Source organism: Rhinatrema bivittatum, chromosome 2 (assembly GCF_901001135.1).
Source record: "Rhinatrema bivittatum chromosome 2, aRhiBiv1.1, whole genome shotgun sequence".
NCBI lineage: Eukaryota > Metazoa > Chordata > Amphibia > Gymnophiona > Rhinatrematidae > Rhinatrema > Rhinatrema bivittatum.
The window spans coordinates 33,139,241-33,159,280 of NC_042616.1; the positions used below are offsets into that span (position 1 = coordinate 33,139,241).

Here is a 20,040-nt window from a genome sequence, read left to right on the forward strand (position 1 = left end):
GCTCCAGTTGGGCCTCTGCCACAGCCAGCTCTGCCAACTGATGATAGGGACCTGCAGGGCTCCTCCTTGCATGTTGTGCCAACTCCACCTTGGCCCAAGGGTCCACATCCGCAACAAAAGCCAATGAGTTCCCACTGATGCAGTCAATCTCTTGCTCTACATAGAAATTCCATCGGTCCAGCTTCTACCACCACTTCTACAGCTGCTCCTTCCTGCCACCAGTCTCGCCTGCCAGACACTGCCAGCTACTTCTGGTACAGTGATGTACAATAAACAAAGGCACATGGTTTTGGCTGTAATGATGACTGCACAGGAGGCTGACAGCATTAGCTAGTAAAGCAAGGAGGACTTACTGGGGAGCTGGAGAAGAAAATGAGAGGAATGATGTACTGCATGATAGGAAGACTGAGTAGGCATGAAAGAGAGGAGGAGGTGTCACGTGATGCAGTTGCAGGTGGACGCATGCCTAACTAGCTCCCACTGCCCCTGTTTAAATATTTATTTATTTATTTTTATTTTAGAAATGTTTATATACCGCGGCACGTTAAGAACATCACCTCGGTTTACAATAAACAATAATTCAGCAACAGGCTTTACATTCTAAAGATCATAGAACAAAACATGTATCAAAAACATTCCATGTATGATAGAAAACATATAATACAAATAAACAAGCCTAATACAAAATTAAACAAGCCTAACTTGGGCAATTATATAGTAAGTAAGTTTTAGACCCTTTAATCACGCATGTTTAGACATGGAATGGCTGAAAAAGGTAATAAGAAGTCGATCCCCATGTTTTGAGGAGATCCAGCCCAGCAATGGACGCGCTCGGGGGAAAAATGTGGCGGATAGCACATTGGTGTTGGACAAAATGGTGACAGAGGCAATGGAGGAGGAGGAGGAGGCTCTGAGCACACCGGAACTGCCTAGCAAGATGGTAGATGCTGTGAAGGATGTCATGCAGCAATTGGCTGATAAGATACATTCCAGCTTGGATGCACAGCTGGAGAAGGTAGTTGACAGAGTGAGGCAAGTAGTGTCAACAGTGGGGGAGATAACAACGCAGGTAGATAATATGATAGAATGCATGGAAGTTATGGAGCTCTCCCTCACATACATTACATACCATCTGTAAATATTAGAGCAGGCCCAGAAGCGCACGGCCAAGAAACTCAATAATATAGAAAATTGGAACTGCCAGAATAATCTGCACATTGTGGGCTTGCCAGAGAGAGTAGAGGGCAATGAGCCTACTGGGTTCATGGCCTCATGGCTTCTTGCAGTGTTGAATTTGAAATGGAAAAACATCAATGAAAATGAATCAATGAAAATGGAAAAATCAATGAAACATCAATGAAAATAGATTGGGCACATAGGGCCGTAGCGCCCCCTCCCCAGAGAAAATGGCCGTCCTAGAGTTCTTAGATTATGTTTGCACCATTACGGAGATAATAATCGGGTGCTGGAAGCCAGAAGAAAACTTAAAGAGGTCACCTACCTACCAAGGAAAAGGAATTTATTTCTTCCAGGACTTTTCTGTTGAGGTGCAGAAGAAGAGACAGAGTATTGTGGTGGTCAAAAGGGAACTCCAGAAGAAAGGGTTGACCTACGTGCTTCTTCATCCGGTGAGGTTACTGCTCCCTCACGATGGCACTACCTCCTTTAATGATTGCCAAGGCAGTAATGCGCTTTTTCCAGCAGCTCAAGGCACCTACTCTGGAGCCACCTGAAGTGGTGCCCTGTATCATTAATTACTTTAAATTTGTTAAAGTGGTGGGATTTATAGGGTTGGTTGAAGAGGTCTGTTCATGTGCGGGGAGTTAAAAGAAGGGGGGGAAAGAGGGGTGCAGTTTGGAATTATGGGGGTTTCTTAGTTTGGTAAAGTTACCAAGTTGGGGGCTGGGTGAGGGGAGAATGGGCACATGCTGGTATTTTATTTTCTTTGCCTTAAATGTTGTGCAGCTAAGGCCTAATGCACTAACGGCTTTGAACGGTGCTAATGGTAATTGCTCAGGTGTTGATCTGCAGCTGATCTGTGTGTGGGTGAATGATGACCTTGATCTGCAGATTGACAACTGATAGAGAAACGGGATGTCCGACATACTCGCAGAGTGGCAAGAGGCACATGTGGCAATGACAAATTTCCAACTCCTTTAAAGACTTTGGCGAGGGATTTGTCAGTGGACTGGAGGGCGGGAAATGGGGAAAGGTGGTTCCTTCTGGAATGGGAAGGCAGGAGGGCCAAGTTACAGGCTGATACAGTACAGTGCGCTCCGACAGAGCGCACTGTTAGCCTGCTATTGGACGCGCGTTTTCCCTTACCCCTTATTCAGTAAGGAGCGGAAAACGCGCGTCCAACCCGCCAAACCTAATAGGGCCATCAACATGCAAACGCATGTTGATGGCCCTATTAGGTATTCGTGCGCAATTCAGGAAGTAAAATGTGCAGCCAAGCCACACATTTTACTTTCAGAAATTAGCGCCTACCCAAAGGTAGGCGCTAATTTCTTCCGGCACCGGGAAAGTGCACAGAAAAGCAGTAAAAACTGCTTTTCTTTGCACCCTCCGACTTAATATCATGGCGATATTAAGTCGGAGGTCCTGAAGAGTAAAAAAAGTTAAAAAAAAAAATAAATTGGAAGTCGGCCGGTGGCTGTCAGGTCGAAAACCGGACGCTCAATTTTGCCGGCGTCCGGTTTCCAAGCCCGTGGCTGTCAGCAGGCTTGAGAACCGATGCCGGCAAAATTGAGCGTCGGCTGTCAAACCCACTGACAGCCGCTGCTCCTGTCAAACAGGAGGCGTTAGGGACGTGCTAGTGTCCCTAGCGCCTCCTTTTGCCCGTTTTTATCGCCGGGCCTAATTTAAATACTGAATCGCGTGCACTGGCGAGTGGCCGGTGCGCGCGCTGGGAGAGCGGGCAAATGCCCGATCTCCTGCGGACTTTACTGAATCGGCCTGTTAATGAGGGGATTTTGTGGTGGAGCCTGACTTTTGGATTTTATAGCAGTGTTGCTCAGTCTCAGGAGGTCTTTCAACCAGATATGCTGTTAGTTTTGTTGGGAGGAGGGAGGATTGGGGGCTGGATTTGGTGGGGGAGTGGTATATCGGCAGTAGATAGTTTTCTACCTTGCCCTGAGGCCACATAAGTTTGGGATGTTATTATATAGTTGGTGCTGTTGGGGGTGGGGGTGTGAAGAGGGTTAAATGTTTAAAACAGCAGCAGACATTTCTACACAGGATAGGGATATACATGACCCTTAGACCTTGCCATGGCTAGCAAGATGATTAATATTATCTCTTTGAACGTCAAGGGCATTGGAACCCTGATGAAGAGGAGAAGGATACTAAATTTTCTGAAAACTAAAGGCACGATGATAGCGTTTCTACAAGAAACGCATCTCTCGCAGGTTGAACATGCTAAGCTGTGAGGGGACTGGTTGGGACAGGTATTCTCTTTCTCATACAAATCCAAGATAAGGGGGGGGGAGGAGTATTTTAATACATAAAGCCCTTCCACTGACTGTCATTAAGTCCCTCTCTGACCCTATGGCAGATTTGTGGCTCTTGAATGTACTATTTATGCTCAAACTTTTGTGCTGATTAACATTTACGGGCCTAACGACAGTCAACAAGAGCATTATAAAGACCTGAGTACTACCTTGGAAGATTTCTCGAGCCACCCATACGACATGGGAGGGGACTTGAATCTGTGCCTGGATCCAGCACTGGCTTGCTCTTCGGGGTCTGAAGCAGACAAAGGGCAGATCCCTAGTTTTCAATTTCTAATGCAATGCCTGGATCTTTTAGATGCCTGGTGAGTCCAGTAGCCTTCGGGAACAGACTACACTTATTTCTCCCCGAGGCATACTATGTATAGCCAGATACCTTATTTTCTATGTGCTGCTTCGCTGATGAGGCTGGTGGGACCTATGGATATATTGATGTGTAGTATATCAGATCATCATCTTGTGCTGCTTATCTGACTCTTTTTGAGTCAGATAAGCAGTGGGATCTAAATACATCTCTTTTGGGCAATGATCAGTTTTCTACAATGGTGAGCAAGACGATACAGGATTATAAAGAGATCCTTGCAAAGGCTGAACAATCTCCTGTGTTGCTTTGGGAAGTACTTCAGGCTGTGTTGTGAGGGCGAATCATTAGTTTTGCCAGCCATTTAAAGAAAAGTAGAAAAGAAGGGGAACTTTCAGTGGAGAGGAGGGTTAAACAGCTAGAGGCACTGCATACGGCTGCATGCTCCATCCGAGCTTAAACAGAGCTGCAGAAATGGAGAGGGGAACTGCAGCGCCTCCAGAAATTGGGGGTGGAAAAAGCCTTTAAATTTGTCAGACAAAAAACTTCATGAGTATGGGGACAAAATGGGTGCTTTGCTGGCAAGGGTGCTGAGGAAATGCGTTGCGCAGACCCTCATATATGGGATTCGTGGGGGCGGATGGGGCAGTGAAGTATAGGCTTCCCAATATTAATAGGGTCTTTAAAGATTTCTATACAGATCTATACACTTATTGGGAGGAGTGCAGTCTTGGATGAAATAAATGATTATCTGAGTGACTTATCGGAAAGGCAGACTATGAGATTATGCTGATACAGGCAGAGGAACTGTATATGGCTATGATAGGGCTCCCTAATGGGAAATGCCCAAGCCAGATGGCTATGCCCTTGAATTCTACAAGAGTTTTTCACAGGAGATATCTTCCTTTTTACTAGTGACCTTTACTTTGTTACGGTTAATATAAATTGCTTATTTACTCTCTCCGAATATAGAAGGACTAGGGGGCACTCCACGAAGTTAGCAAGTAAATCATTTATAACAAATCGAAGAAAATACTTTTTCACTCAGCGCATAGTTAAACTCTGGAAATTATTGCCAGAGGATGTGGTTATGGCACTTAGTGTAACTGGATTTAAGAAAGGTTTGGATAAGTTCCTAGAGAAAAAAATCCATAAAACTGCTATTAATTAATAAGCAATAGTAGCTTGAGATCTATTTGATGTTTGGGTACTAACCAGATATTAGTGACTTGGATTATCCACTATTGGAAACAGGATGCTGGACTTTCTGGACTCTTGGTCTGACCCAATATGGCATTTCTTATGTTCTTATGTACCTTCTCCATTGCCGCTGTGTTGAAGGATCGCGTGCCGGCAGGCTGCCGGTGAGCGCAACTTGCACCTGCCCCGAGGCAGGCACAAAAGGTATGATCAAACTTTTGGGGGGGTTAGAGTAGGGCTGCGGGGGGGGGGGGGGAAGGTTAGGGGAAGGGGTGGGAAGGTCAGGCTAGGGGGAAAGGATTTCAGAGAGTCCATTTTCGTCACCCTCCAACAGCCATGTCTCCTGGGCGCCCGATGCCAAGGATGCAATAGGGATGCACAATTTTTCCCTAGCGCGTCCTTTTTAGCATGGTATCTCATTTGATTATTACATTAGGCATACAGAAGAGGTGGATGTGCGTGCATTGAAAAGTCGGACGCCCAGTTTAGATACAAGTTTTTACACGCACTTTATTGAATTGGCCCCATAATCTTTGTAACTGCACCTTTGAGTTTTTTCTAATTATCTTTCTCATTTTGTCAAAATCTCCCTGTTGAAGTTTAAAGCTAGAGCCGTGATTTTACTTATTGTCCTTCTATTAGTCATTGATTCAAATTTGATCATGTTATGATCGCTATTACCAAGTGGCCCACCACCATTACCGCTGTCACCAAATCCTGCATTCTACTAAGAATTAGATCTAAAATAGCTTCCTCTCTTGTTGGTTCCTGATCTAATCCTTCATAAAGCAGTCATTTATTCCATCCAGGAACTTTACCTCTGTAGCATGTCCTGATGCTACATTTACCCAGCCAGTATTGGAGTAACTTTAATCTCCCATTATTACTGCATTGCCAAATTGGTTAGCTTCCCTGATTTCTCACAGGACAAGCAGGATGGTAGTCCTCATATATGAGTGACATCATCAGGATGGAGCCCAATCACGGAACACTTTTGTCAAAGTTTCTAGAACTTTAACTGGCACCTACTGGGCATGCCCAGCATAGCATCAACCCTGCATCCAGCAGGGATCCTCCTTCAGTCTTCTTTTTTCCGCGCAGCAGTAGCCATGCTGGTTAAGGAGCTCTTCAGAGATTCCTGACAGGAATTTTTCCTCACGGAACTTTATCAAAAAATTTCAAAAAATTATACCCCACAGGGGTCCCCTTATCGATACCTTTGCTCGCGGTCAAATGGTAAGTTTTTTACCTGCTTGCGGTCGATTCCCATCGAGTTTTTCCCCTCGCGGCCTACCAGCCATCGACCGCACCACAACTAAATTTTGTCGAGGCCATGGCACCGGGTTTCCGTTGGTGCCCCGACTGCACTCGAACAATGCCCATCACTGACCCTCACACGGTCTGTGTGATGTGTTTGAGGTCCGGCCATGATGTCCTTACTTGCATCAAATGTTCCCAAATGACCCCAAAGGGTCGCAAGGCTAGGCTGGAGAAGATGGAACTTCTCTTTCGGTCAAAAACCCCGACTCAATCGATAACTTCGATGTCGTCCGAACCAGTACCGTCGACTTCGCGCCAGCACCAGGAACCCACTGCTGCCCGACCGGCTTCAACGACTCCGCGGGTGTCAACCCCCTCTGTTCCTCCTCAGGAAAAAGACCGAGGAGAACATCGAGAAAAACATTGACACCGCCATTGGAAAGCTCAGGCCACCAATACAGGCAAGCCCTTGGCATCGACATTGTCTGAGCCACCGACAAAGAAGTCCCGTACAGACTAGGCCCCATCCTCTTCAGTTTCTGGGTCACCAAGGCGTTCCCCACCTGGACAGGTGCCGGGAGCCGCGACTCCACTTTCACCAGTGGACCCTCCGGCTACGCCAGTGCTGCCTCATACTCCAGAACTGGGTATCCATGCCCCAGGTTTCCGTGAGGAATTGACTCGGATGATCCAAGAGGCCATTGGTAAAGCACTCCAGGGGTTCAAACCTATATCGATGCCAGTGCCGGTTCCCGAGCTGGCCACCGATCTGATACCCACGGCACTTGCACCGCTATTGGCAAGAATGGATGCGTTAATAGGTGCCCTTCCACCGGTGGATCCGAGGGAACCGATGGCCCCGATTCCTTCATCACTGATACCCTTGTCATCAGAAGAAGAAGAAGAAATACCGATCTCCATTCCGCCCTCCGGCGTGCTGCCACCGACACAACCATCGATGTCGCCAATTCCATCGGTGCCTCCATCGATGCCTCTGGTGCCTCCATTGATGTCTTCGATGCCTCCATCGATGCCTAGGCCCAAGCCTTCCGGGATAACACCATTACTCCCTTCTGATGAACCTATGGGAGCTGGTGATGAGCCTTACAATCCTTGGACTGATGATTCGTCCCAGGATACTGATGATCTGCCTTCATAGCCCTCTCCTCCTAATGAAAGGAAGCGTTCTCCTCCAGAGGACTTTTCCCTTTATCAACTTTGTAAAGGAAATGTCTGAAATGGTTCCATTCCAGCTTCAGACTGAAGAGGACTCTAGGCATCAGATGCTGGAGCTTCTCCAAATTTTAGATGCTCCAAAGGAAATCATGTCTATCTCTATTCATGCCTGGGTCTTTTTCAAATCTTTATTGGAGTAGAGAAGTGTTTAAAAGATATTGCCCGACTCAGGCCGAGTTTTGCAGCTTTCACAGCACTCCAGTAAAGATTTGAAAAAGACCCAGGCATCTATCCCTTTTGTTTTCCTAACGGCTTTTTTAGATCGCCTACCTTCTTGTTTCTTGGGACTATCCCTATTCATGAAATCCTTCTGGACCTTTTAAAGAGAAATTGGGAGCACCCTGGCTCTGTGGCACCTGTCAACCGTATGGCAGATGCCACTTACCTAGTTCAGTCAGCCCCTGGCTTCCAGAGAACTTAATTAGATCATCACTCAGTGGTTGTGGAGTCAGCCCAGAAGAGGGCACAATGCTCCAAACTTCATTCTTCCATTCCTCCAGAAAAGGAATAAAAATTCCTGGATGCATTTGGAAGACGTGTATTCCATGGCTCAATACTGATCTCTTGCATTGCTTCCTACCAATTGTACATGTCCAATACAACAGGGCCCTGTTCACGAAGATTCAGGAATTTGCTGAAGCCTTACCTCTGCAATTCCAGGACCAGCTTCATGCCCTAGCACAAAAAGGCCTAGATGCTGGCAGACATGAAGTACGGTCTGCATATAACATCTTCAACACTGCCTCCAGAGTTTCGGTGGCAGGAATTAGTGCGAGGAGATGGGCCTGGCTAAAGTCTTCAGTCCTCAGACCAAAAGTACAGGACAGCTTAGCTGACTTGCCCTGTGCTGGGGATAATCTTTTTGGAGAAAAGATTCAAGAAGCAGTGGCGCAGCTCAAGGACCACCAAGAGACTCTGCGCCAGCTTTCCTTACTGCCTTCTGATCTCTCTTCCTCTTCCAAAAGATCTTTTAGGAGAGACTCCAAGAGACAAGTCTACCGGCAAAGGAGATACTATTCCCCCGGCGTCTAGGGGTCGGCCTTCTAGGCCTTACCAAAAAGGCCAATCCAGGCAACCTAGAGTACAAAAGTCACAGCCAGCCCCCCAGCCAGGTCCAGTGTTTGGCTTTTGACTCCTTCCTAGAGAGCAGTACCCAGCCTCCACTTCCGGTTATTCCCGTCGGAGACCAGTTGTGCCACTTCTCTAAATCTTGGCACACAGTCACCACAGATCAGTGGGTACTTGCTGTAGTAACTCAAGATTACTACCTCAACTTTCTCTCTGTTCCACCGGATTTCCCACCTCGGCTAACGTGGGGAACATCCGACCACTCATCACTCCTGGAGCAGGAGGTCTCCCGCCTCCTCCAGTCCCGAGCAATGGAGCCAGTGCCCCTCTCCCAACAGGGGCAGAGGTTCTGTTCCCGGTATTTCCTGATACCAAAAAAGTCAGGAGGTGTTCGCCCAATACTGGATCTTCGCACCTTAAACAAATACCTACAAAGAGAAAAGTTCAAGATGGTGACCTTGGGTTCTCTTCTTCCCCTTCTCCAAAGGGAAGACTGGCTCTGCTCTCTAGACCTCCAGGATGCCTATGCAAACATTTCAATTACTCCGTCACATCGCAGATTCCTGCGGTTCCTAGTAGGTCCAAAACACTTCCAATATCGAGTGTTACCATTCGGCCTAGCATCTGCCCCACGAGTCTTCACCAAGTGCTTCATAGTAGTAGCTGCCTTTCTCAGGAGTTAAAGTGTCCATGTCTACCCCTATCTCGATAATTGGTTGATCAGGGCTTCCACTCAGCAAACTGCACTGACATCCCTACGTCTTACTTTGCATACCCTGATCTCCCTAGGGTTCCTATGAACTATCCAAAATCCAGGCTAGTTCCTTCTCAAACCCTGTCGTTCATAGGGGCCGACTTGGACACTCCAAAAGCGAAAGCCTTCCTACTTTGGGATCGAGCTTTCACTCTCGCTTCTCTGGCCCATCGACTGCAGTCTCGACAACATTCAACTGCACGTCATTTTCTAGTCTTACTGGGTCATATGGCCTCCTCGGTGCATGTCACTCCCATGGCTCACCTTGCCATGAGAGTAATGCAGTGACTCTAAAATCGCAGTGGATTCAGTCTTCTCAGCCAATGTCCACCATTGTCCACATCACCAAACAGCTCTGCTTATCGCTGGCCTGGTGGGCAGACCAATTCAGTCTGCTACAAGGCCTTCCATTTCAGGTTCCAGAACCTCAAATAACCTTGACAACAGATGCTTCCAGCCTCGGCTGGGGTGCACATGTTGGAAACCTGCAAACTTAGGGCATTTGGTCTCCAGAGGAAGCCAAACACCAAATAAATTTCCTGGAGCTTCGTGCAATCAGATATGCTCTCAGGGCTTTTCAGGATCACCTTTCCAACCAGGTCATCCTGATTCAAACAGACAATCAGGTGGCCATGTGGTACATCAACAAGCAAGGGGGAACGGGCTCCTACCTTCTGTGTCAGGAAGCTGCACAGATATGGGCGGAAGCCCTTTCCCAATCGATGTACCTCAGGGCCACCTACTTGCCGGGAGTGGACAATGTGTTAGCAGACAAGCTGAGTCGCACTTTTCAACTGCACGAGTGGTCCCTCAACCCCACTGTAGCAGACTCAATAATCCAACGTTGGGGTTACCCTCCCATAGACCTCTTTGGTCAATTCACAACCGCAAAGTAGGGAAATTCTGCTCTCTCACTCGCAGCCAAGAGACACTTTCTCCATGTCGTGGGCCAGCGGTCTCCTTTATGCGTACCCTTCACTTCCACTCATTTCAAATACTCTCGTGAAGTTGAGAAGGGACAAGGGGCTAATGATTCTGATAGCCCCTCATTGGCCACGCCAGGTCTGGTTTCCAATTCTCCACAACCTATCAGTACACCGGCACATTCATCTGGGGAAGGACCTGCTTAAGTTCACTCAGAATAACGGTTGCCTTCATCACCCCAACCTCCAGGCCCTCTCCCTGACTGCCTGGATGTTGAAAGGTTAATACTTCAATCTCTTAACCTTTCAGAGCCGGTTTCCCGTGTCCCAGTAGCAACAAAATCAGCATGGCTTTACCCAAGGCAAGTCTTGCCTCACAAATCTGCTTCACGTTTTTGAAGGAGTTAATAAACATGTGGATAAAGATGAACCAGTAGATGTAATGTACTTGGATTTTCAGAAGGCGTTTGATAAAGTTCCTCATGAGAGGCTTCTAGGAAAAGTAAAAAGTCATGGTATAAGTGGCGATGTCCTTTCATGGATTATAAACTGGCTAAAAGACAGGAAACAGAGTAGGATTAAATGGACAATTTTCTCAGTGGAATGGAGTGGGCAGTGGAGTGCCTCAGGGATCTGTATTGGGACCCTTACTTTTCAATTTATTTATAAATGATCTGGAAAGAAATACAACGAGTGAGGTAATCAAATTTGCAGATGATACAAAATTGTTCATAGTAGTTAAATCACAAGCAGATTGTGATAAATTGCAGGAAGACCTTGTGAGAATGGAAAATTGGGCATCCAAATGGCAGATGAAATTTAATGTGGATAAATGCAAGGTGATGCATTAGGGGAAAAATAACCCATGCTATAGTTACACAATGTTAGGTTCCATATTAGGTGCTACCACCCAAGAAAGAGATCTAGGCGTCATAGTGGATAACACATTGAAATCGTCGCCTCAGTGTGCTGCGACAGTCAAAAAAGCAAACAGAATGTTGGGAATTATTAGGAAGGGAATGGTGAATAAAACAGAAAATGTCATAATGCCTCTGTATCGCTCCATGGTAAGACCCTACCTTGAATACTGTGAACAATTCTGGTCGCTGCATCTCAAAAAAGATATAATTGTGATGGAGAAGGTACAGAGAAGGGTGACCAAAATAATAAGGGGAATGGAACAGCTCCCCTATGAGGAAAGACTAAAGAGGTTAGGACTTTTTTAGACTGAGTAGGGTTCGCTGGGGAAGATGTTACTGCAAGTTCCCTCAGCTTTCCCTTCCTTTTAGTGTGTGGCATACTGATATGCAACACACACTAGAGAATACAAAGCAAGAAAACCTTATACTAAACTCCTGAGAGCTATCAGTTTACTTTCAATTTTAGTAGAATGTTACTGCTATTTGGAGGCTTAGAGAAAGGGATTAAAGATAAGACTTACTTTTAAGGTGAAGGAGATATATAGGAGTGTCTGCAGAACAAAACCGTGCACCCTCGGCAGCTGCGTGCCTAGAATAGGCCGGTTTTATGGGCCCCCGATAACGTCAGCAACCGGAAGTGCTTGCTTCCACCGGGGCAAAACTCCTTTCACCCCGGAGCAGGTAAACGTCCCTGAGACCACTCCTGAGGGAAGCACTGTGAATCCAGCTTCAGAGCTAAAGCTGGACTCACCTGCTTCAGTTACCACACTGAGCCCTGGAGCACTATCAACCCCTCCCCCCCCCCCCCCCCCTTTTTGGAGTGTCATCTGGAAAATGTTTTTTCTGAAAATAAATCTCTAATATTGGCATTGCCCGAAAGGGGAAAAGAAATGCCAGTGGACACTGGAGAAAAGTATACTCAAGGGAATATTGATGGAAGATCTACTAGGGGAGCGTAGGAGGGACCCTCCAAAGAGCACCAGGATGTGTTGGACATTGGAAGGTTAGGAAAAGCCACTAAAACTCCTTTAAAGAAAATGGAGAAACCATCTGTCATCACATTAGATTCTGTATGGATGGCAATTGTAACTTTGGAAAAAGCTATTACCAAATTGACTGAAGTTACGATGGAAATGAACGAAAGAATATTAAAATCAGAGCAGCAGCTTGAAAAACAAAATACACAGATTGAGGAACTTGAGTTGAAGGTTACACAAATTCAGAAAGTCCAAGTGGGGTTATGCAAGGAGAGAGGAGCCAGATGAAAAAATCTTGAAAGACTGCAAAATGATGCAAGATTCTTGAATCTTAGAGACATAAACTTTCCTCAAAGTAAATATATGTCCTTACATGAACAATTTAAAAAATATTTGAATGAAATACTAAAAATTCCAACAGAAGCCATACCACTGCTGGCAAAGATCTATTATATTTCATCTAATAATGTGAAGGAAAAGCAAACATCTCCATTAAATGTGTCTGAGATCTTAGAATTAACTGGTAATGATTCTGTGGAAAAAAGTGGAACTGTTTTAGTAAGATTTCTGTACCCATCGGATAGAGATTCAGTCTTAAAGTTATTTTTATGTATTAGATCTATAAAATTTTATAGTCATCAAATATGGATTTATCCGGACATTGCTAAAATAACGCAACGAAGAAGGAAAGAATTTCTTGAATTGAGACAATTAGCTGAGCAGATTGGTGCTCAAATGACATTGCGATACCCATGTAAATGTTTACTAAGACCAAAGGAAGTTAAATATGTGTATTTCGAGCCACCGGATTTAAAAATCTTCTTGGAGGCTAAGAAACAAATAGGGAGTAATAATGGCTGAGAAGGTTGATGTAAAAAGTAAGAAATAGGGAGCTATACTTTCTTTTTCCTTAAATATATTTCTTAGAATAGCTATATATGTTATAGATTGTTTACTACTAAAATTACATAGTAAATTGGGTACTAAATGACGATTATCTTTAAGCAAAATGATATTGGATTTATATATTTATTAAGGTTGTAAAATCTAATGGGGTAGATTTTAAAAGGCCTGCGCGCGTACATCTTGCCGGATTTACGCACGCAGGGCACCGGCGCGCCTATTTTGCATAGGCTGCCGGCGTGCGCAAAGCCCCGGGACGCGCGTAAGTCCTGGGGCTTTGTAAAAGGGGCGGGAGGGGGCGTGTCTGGGGGCATGTCGGCAGGCCGGGGGTGTGGAGATGGTTCGGGGGCAGGCTGGGAGGGCGGTCCCGAGTCCCCTGGCACTGCGACCTGTGCCGGGGGATGCCGAGGCGGCGCGCGCAAGTTACGCCTGCCTCAAGCAGGCGTAACTTGCACAACAAAGGTGGGGGGGGGGATTTAGGTAGGGCTGGGGGGTGGGTTAGATAGGGGAAGGGAGGGGAAGGTGGGGGGACGCGGAAGGAAAGCTCCCTCCGAGGCCGTTCAGATTTCGGAGCGGCATTGGAGGGAATGGAGGCAGGCTGCGCGGCTCGGTGCGCGCAGGCTGCCGATTTTGCTCAGCCTTGCGCACGCCTGCCTTGCGGCTATGCGCGTATCTTATAAAATCCGGTGTACTTTTGTTTGCGCCGGTTGCGCGTACTTTTATAAGATCTACCTCAATATGAATATAGTTACCAATATTATTTAAATCTTTGTGTACAATGAGATAATGTTACCCGCATATTGTTTTGACATGTTATGTCATAATAGTTGAAAAATTAATATTTATTTTATTTATTTATTTCAAGATTCTTATATACCGCGGTACGTATAAAGATACATCACCTCGGTTTACAGACAACATTAATTTTAGCAACAGGCTTTACATAAAACAGTTTATACAAAATTAAACAGCATGAATATATTAATAACAGATTTTACAATTAACCGTTTTAGAGAATATGTAAACAATTCGCATCTTTAAGCTTTACATTAATCAAGTTTCCATAAACCAAAAAATACCTACTGTAACTATAATAAACCAAATAGTTTAACATAATGGAATAAACCGGAATGTGATTTAAGCCATAATCTGTTGGAGGGATAAATAAAGTATAAATTAAAAAAAAAGAGGTTAGGACTTTTCAGCTTGGAGAAGAGACGGCTGAGGGGGGATATGATAGAGGTGTTTAAAATCATGAGAGGTCTAGAACGGGTAGATGTGAATCGGTTATTTAGTCTTTCAGATAATAGAAAGACTAGGGAGCACTCCATGAAGTTAGCATGTGGCACATTTAAACTAATCGGAGAAAGTTCTTCTTCACTCAACGCACAATTAAGCTCTGGAATGTGTTGCCAGAGGATGTGGTTAGTGCAGTTAGTAAAGCTGTGTTTAAAAAAGGATTGGATAAGTTCTTGGAGGAGAAGTCCATTACCTGCTATTAAGTTCTAGAGAATAGCCACTGCTATTAGCAATGGTAACATGAAATAGACTTAGTTTTTGGGTACTTGCCAGGTTCTTATGGCCTGGATTGGCCACTGTTGGAAACAGGATGCTGGGCTTGATGGACCCTTGGTCTGACTCAGTATGGCATGTTTTTATGTTCTTACACAAGGCAGTCTTATTGTTACAAATGGAACAGATTTACGGTATGGTGTATTTCCATGTCCATCATTCCCTTAACTTGTTCCACACCGAAGTTTCTGAACTATCTCTGGCACCTGTCAGAGTCAGGCCTCAAAACTTCTATCAGGGTACATGTCAGTGCGGTAGCCGCCTTCCATAAAGGTGTCGGGGATGTACCTATTTCAGTACAACTCCTTGTCACACGCTTTTTGAAGGGCTTGCTCCACCTTAAACCTCCACTGCGCCCTCCAGCCCCTTCCTGGGACCTCAACATGGTTTTGGGCGGCTCATGAAACCGCTGTTTGAACCTCTCCAATCCTGTGATCGCCGCTATCTCACCTGGAAAGTGATTTTTCTTTTGGCAATCACATCCGCTCGCAGAGTTAGTGAGTTACATGCCTTAGTTACCTACCCGCCTTACACTAAAACTTCTGCATGATAGGGTAGTACTCCGCACTCACCCTAAGTTTTTGACTGTGGTAGTGTCGGAGTTTCATATCAATCAAACCATTATACTACCCACCTTCTTTCCCAGGCCCCATTCAAATCCAGGAGAACGGGCTCTGCATACCCTTGACTGTAAACATGCTCTAGCATTCTATCTAGACCGTACAGCTGCCCACAGGAAATCCACTCAATTATTTGTTTCCTTTGATTCCATCAAATTGGGTAAACCTGTGGGTAAGCAGACTCTCTCCTCCTGGTTAGGGGACTGTATTTCCTTCTGCTACCAGCAGGCAGGTATTCCACTTCAAGACCGTGTTAAAGCACACGCAATCAGGGCCATGGCAACATCAGTAGCGCACCTACACTCGGTGCCACTTGCTGACATCTGTAAGACTGCTACCTGGAGTTCTCTACAAACCTTCGCATGCCATTATTGTTTAGACAAGGCTGGCAGACAAGATTCCATCTTCAGCCAGTCTGTGCTATGCAACTTATTTGCAAACTGAGGTACCAACATCCTTCCGCCAACCCGTTAAGAGTTCAGGATGCCCTTTACCAAATTCCACTCCAGTTCTTGTGCCTGTTGCACATCTTTGGGTATATTTGGTGCATTGCGCGGGCATCCTCAGCTCGGTACTCACCCATATGTGAGGACTACCATCCTGCTTGTCCTGTGAGAAAGCAGAGTTGCTTACCTTTAACAGGTGTTCTCACAGGACAGCAGGATGTTAGTCCTCACGAAACCCGCCTGCCACCCCATGTTGTTGGGTTAGTTTACGCTTTCTTATTTTATTTTCGCATGTACTTTTTACTATAAGACGAGACTGAAGGGGGACACTTGCTGGATGCAGGGTTGCTGCTATGCTGGGCATACCCAGTAGGTGCCAGTCAAAGTTCTAGAAACTTTGACAAAAGTATTCCTTGATTGTGCAAAACAAAAACACAATAGATGCCTCAGTCTTATTTCAATATTTATTAGAACAGAGATGTGCTCAATGAATGCCCGACTCAGGCCGAGTTTCACTGCTCGTTGGCCGCTGCCTCAGGGGCTACAATCAAACCAAACAAGAATCATATTGAAGATCATCAATATTCAAATAAAACCAACAATAAATAAAATCATTAAGATCTTATAAATATTAAAATGTTTTTTTGAAATAATCAAAAATCTTTTTAAACAATAATTAAGATCTCAGATATCAAAAAATTACAATTTATAAAATATATGACAACACCTATAATTAAAAAACTACATTGTTTTGTTTTTTTTTAATTTATATTTTTATTAATTATAACATTTCTTTTACAAATGCAATAATCAAGGCATACAGGAAAAACTTTTAACCTTAAATTTACAACAAAATATCACAATATACTCATTGTAAAGTCCACATCTAGGGGTACGGGTGGAGAACCTGACTGCTGCAATTCTTTTTACTTCTTTGCAACCCTAACTCCTTAATTAAATAAAATAACTCAATTTGGAGACTTGTCCTTTAAGAAGCGTTCCAGGTGAATGGGGTCAGTGAAAATAAACTTATTATTCTGGTATGTTATATAGCATTTGCAGGGAAATTTCAAAAAATAACTAGCTCCTAAATCTAGGGCCTGTTTTTTTAAATTTAGAAATTGTTTCCTACGTGCTTGCTTAGCACGGGAAACATCTGGAAAAATCTGAATTTTTTGCCCGCAAAACATAAAATCTTTTGCCTGAAAGTATTTTGAAAAGAATAAATCTTTATCTTTCCTTAAGGAAAAAGAAACCAGTAAAGTGGATCTTGTATGTACATTATCCATGGAGTCCTCCAAAAATGTGGAGATTCCAGGGCTATCTATTTATTTATTTATTTATTTAAATTCTTTAATATACCGATGCTCAAGACCAGGTCTTATCGTACCGGTTTACAATGAACTAGGGGGAAAAACCAGTTAACAATGGAAGCAAGAAATTACATTATAACAGGGAATGTGGAACTTGGTTGTTAGAGAAAAGGATAGGTTAAACAATTTCTAACTGGAGAACAAAGCAAATAAGCAGAAACGTGAGTGTTTACATGGTAAGCATTATATACAAAATTACGTGGTGTGTAATATAAGGCAAGTTATATTAAAGTGCAGTTAGCCGAGAAATAGTTCCTTTTTTGAGTTGCTGAAGGAGGACGCAACCGCGGGGTATGTAACTGTGGGGGTGATCCTGCGGTTTCTTCAGGGGTATGCTTGGGCGAACAGCCAAGTTTTTAATTTTTTTCTGAAAGTGATATGGCAATGTTCCTGGCGGAGATCTGGCGGAAGAGAGTTCCAGTGATGCGGACCGGCAGTTGATAGAGCACGTTTTTCAATGGTGTTGTGGAGAATGGACTTTTTTGGGGGAACCTGGAGGGAATCTCTGTATGCAGATCTGGTGGGTCTTGCAGAGGCGTGTGGTTTGAGGGGTATGGTAAGCTGGAGCGAGGATTCCTGAAATAAGGTTTTGTGGATAATAGTAAGTGTCTTGAAGAGAATTCTGTGGCGAATGGGTAGCCAGTGGAGTATTTTTAGAATCGGGGTGATGTGGTCCATGCGGACCACATCACCTCTAATATATCCGTGGTCCATCGGGGTGATGTGGTCCATGCGTGGTCCATGCGTGGTCCATCGTGGTCCATCGGGGTGATGTGGTCCATGCGTGGTCCAATCGGGGTGATGTGGTCCATGCGGACCACATCACATCTAATATATCCGTACCCCCTTCTGCCCCTTGGAGCGCTCTTCTAGTAGGTAAATAATATGATCTTGACAATACAGGAATTTTATCACCCTCAAGGACAAGATTTCCACTGCGTATTTATTAAACAATTCGGTAGCTGACAACAATTGAGTTTTCGGAAAGTTCAATAACCTTAAATTGAAAGCCCTAAGTTCATTCTCCAATTTTTCAATTTGATTGTGCATTACCAGATTGTCTTTGATGAAAGTGGTATTGGTATTATACAAAACATTTACTTGTGGACTTAATACAGCAAGTGTTTGTTCCACCTTTGTAGCTCTACTTTCCAAATCTACAAATTTAGAACATACTTGAAGGGAAAATTCATGCACTTGTGAAACAGATTTAGTTAATTTTTTATCAATTTTTGCTGATAGCCTCCATACATCTAGGAGGGTAACACTTTCTGGTTCCACATTGCTGTCATTCCCCTCCTCAATTAAATCTGGCAAAACCGTTGGGCATGGAACTACCAAGGATGGAACAACATTATTACTAACATTTATTTCAATTTCTTCCATTACATTTACTGATAACCTACTCCCTGTTACAGTAGAACCAGGCCTTATTTGGTTCCCTGTCAGGGATTCATTTATCAGTCCAATACCCTCTCCTACAGGCTGTAAGGGGGGTTGCGTGGACCTGGGACTTAAAGAGACTCCCAGCTGGGAGTTCCCTTCTATATCGTCCCTAACTATGGACTCACCCATACGTAATATATGGTCGTCCATAGGTCCTATTTTCTTGGAGCCAGTTGTTGTTGGCGAGGAAGTCCAGGTCTTTGATTTGCGTTTTCTTCCCATGGTAATCACCAAACAGATCACCAAGCGAAAAATTTACCAGGGGCGCGCCCCTTTGGCGCACGGCTTCGGCAGCGCGCCGACGGCTGCGCGCCGTAGGGCCCGTTGTTATATGCTGTCCCGGGGCTCCTGAATATGACGTCACTAAGGGGGCGTGCTCTCCGGCCGCACCTCCCTACTCCCTCGACGAGGAGTTTAAGTTCTTTTCACTCACTCTGCTCAACGGCACTTGTCTCGGGGTCTCAGCAAACAGTCGGCACTCCTCCTTTCCCCCAAAACTACATTGTTAATATAAAATAATAAGTAGCAAAAAACATTTTTACCTTGAACACTTCAAATTCTATGTGGAACTCCACACAGTAAGTTTCATCAGACGAACATCAAATGTTTGATCAACTAAAAATGATTATTTACAATGCAAAACATTAAAACAATTATGATCATTGATGATGTACATGTGGTATATGGATATAAACAATTAATAATCCATTAGAAAAAAACCATTAAAAGAACTTATATCAAAAAAGATGTATTCATTTAATGAAATATGTATATATCTTGACAGCATCACTATAAAAAATATAATAAATATGCTTCTTTAAAACCAATTGTGCTCCATCCTGATGATGTCACCCATATGTGAGGACTAATATCCTGCTGTCCTGTGAGAACACCTGTTATAGGTAAGCAACTCTGCTTTCTCTTAGAATTTCACTGTCCGTCATCATTTTGGCCAGGCGGGTGGTAGTATACTTCTATCACTATATTCCTCCTCAACACACATGGGATTTCTATCCATAAAGATTATAATATGCATTTACTCTCTTGGAGTATCTTTATCCTATTGAGCTCTATGCCATCCCGAACATAAAGCACCATCCTGCCCCCAAGTTGATCCATCCTATCATTGTGATAAAATTTGTATCCTGGTATAGAATTGTCCCATTGGTTATCCTCCTTCCACCAGGTCTTTGAGATACCAATTATGTCTACCTCTTCATTCAGCACTATAAAGTCTAACTCTGCTATCTTACTATTTAGACATTCAAATGTATTAGGGGTTTTTTTTGTATTAACAACCTGCTTTTCAGTTGACAGGGAATATCATAACATCCTTCTTATTTATTTATTTATTTATTTATTTACTTACTTACTTACTTACTTACTTACTTACTTACTTACTTACATGTTTCTATATTCCCCCACGTCCAAAAGTGTTTGAGGGGATTACAATAAATACATTCATAAAATATAATAAGCGTATAATCAATTTGCATGTTAATAATTTAAAACACTGCACCTCTAAAATG

General features: G+C 44.1%; 1 protein-coding gene across 1 annotated transcript in view; it reads left to right on the forward strand.

Moving 5' to 3' along the window:
- Positions 1-874: 874 nt before the first annotated feature.
- LOC115083176 (extracellular calcium-sensing receptor-like) overlaps positions 875-20,040 on the forward strand; it is a 139,713-nt gene continuing 120,547 nt past the window's right edge. The window contains exons 1-2 of the mRNA XM_029586982.1: positions 875-1,032; positions 3,557-3,654. Of these exons, the coding sequence (XP_029442842.1) occupies positions 875-1,032; positions 3,557-3,654 (256 nt within the window). The remainder of the gene's footprint in view (positions 1,033-3,556; positions 3,655-20,040) is intronic.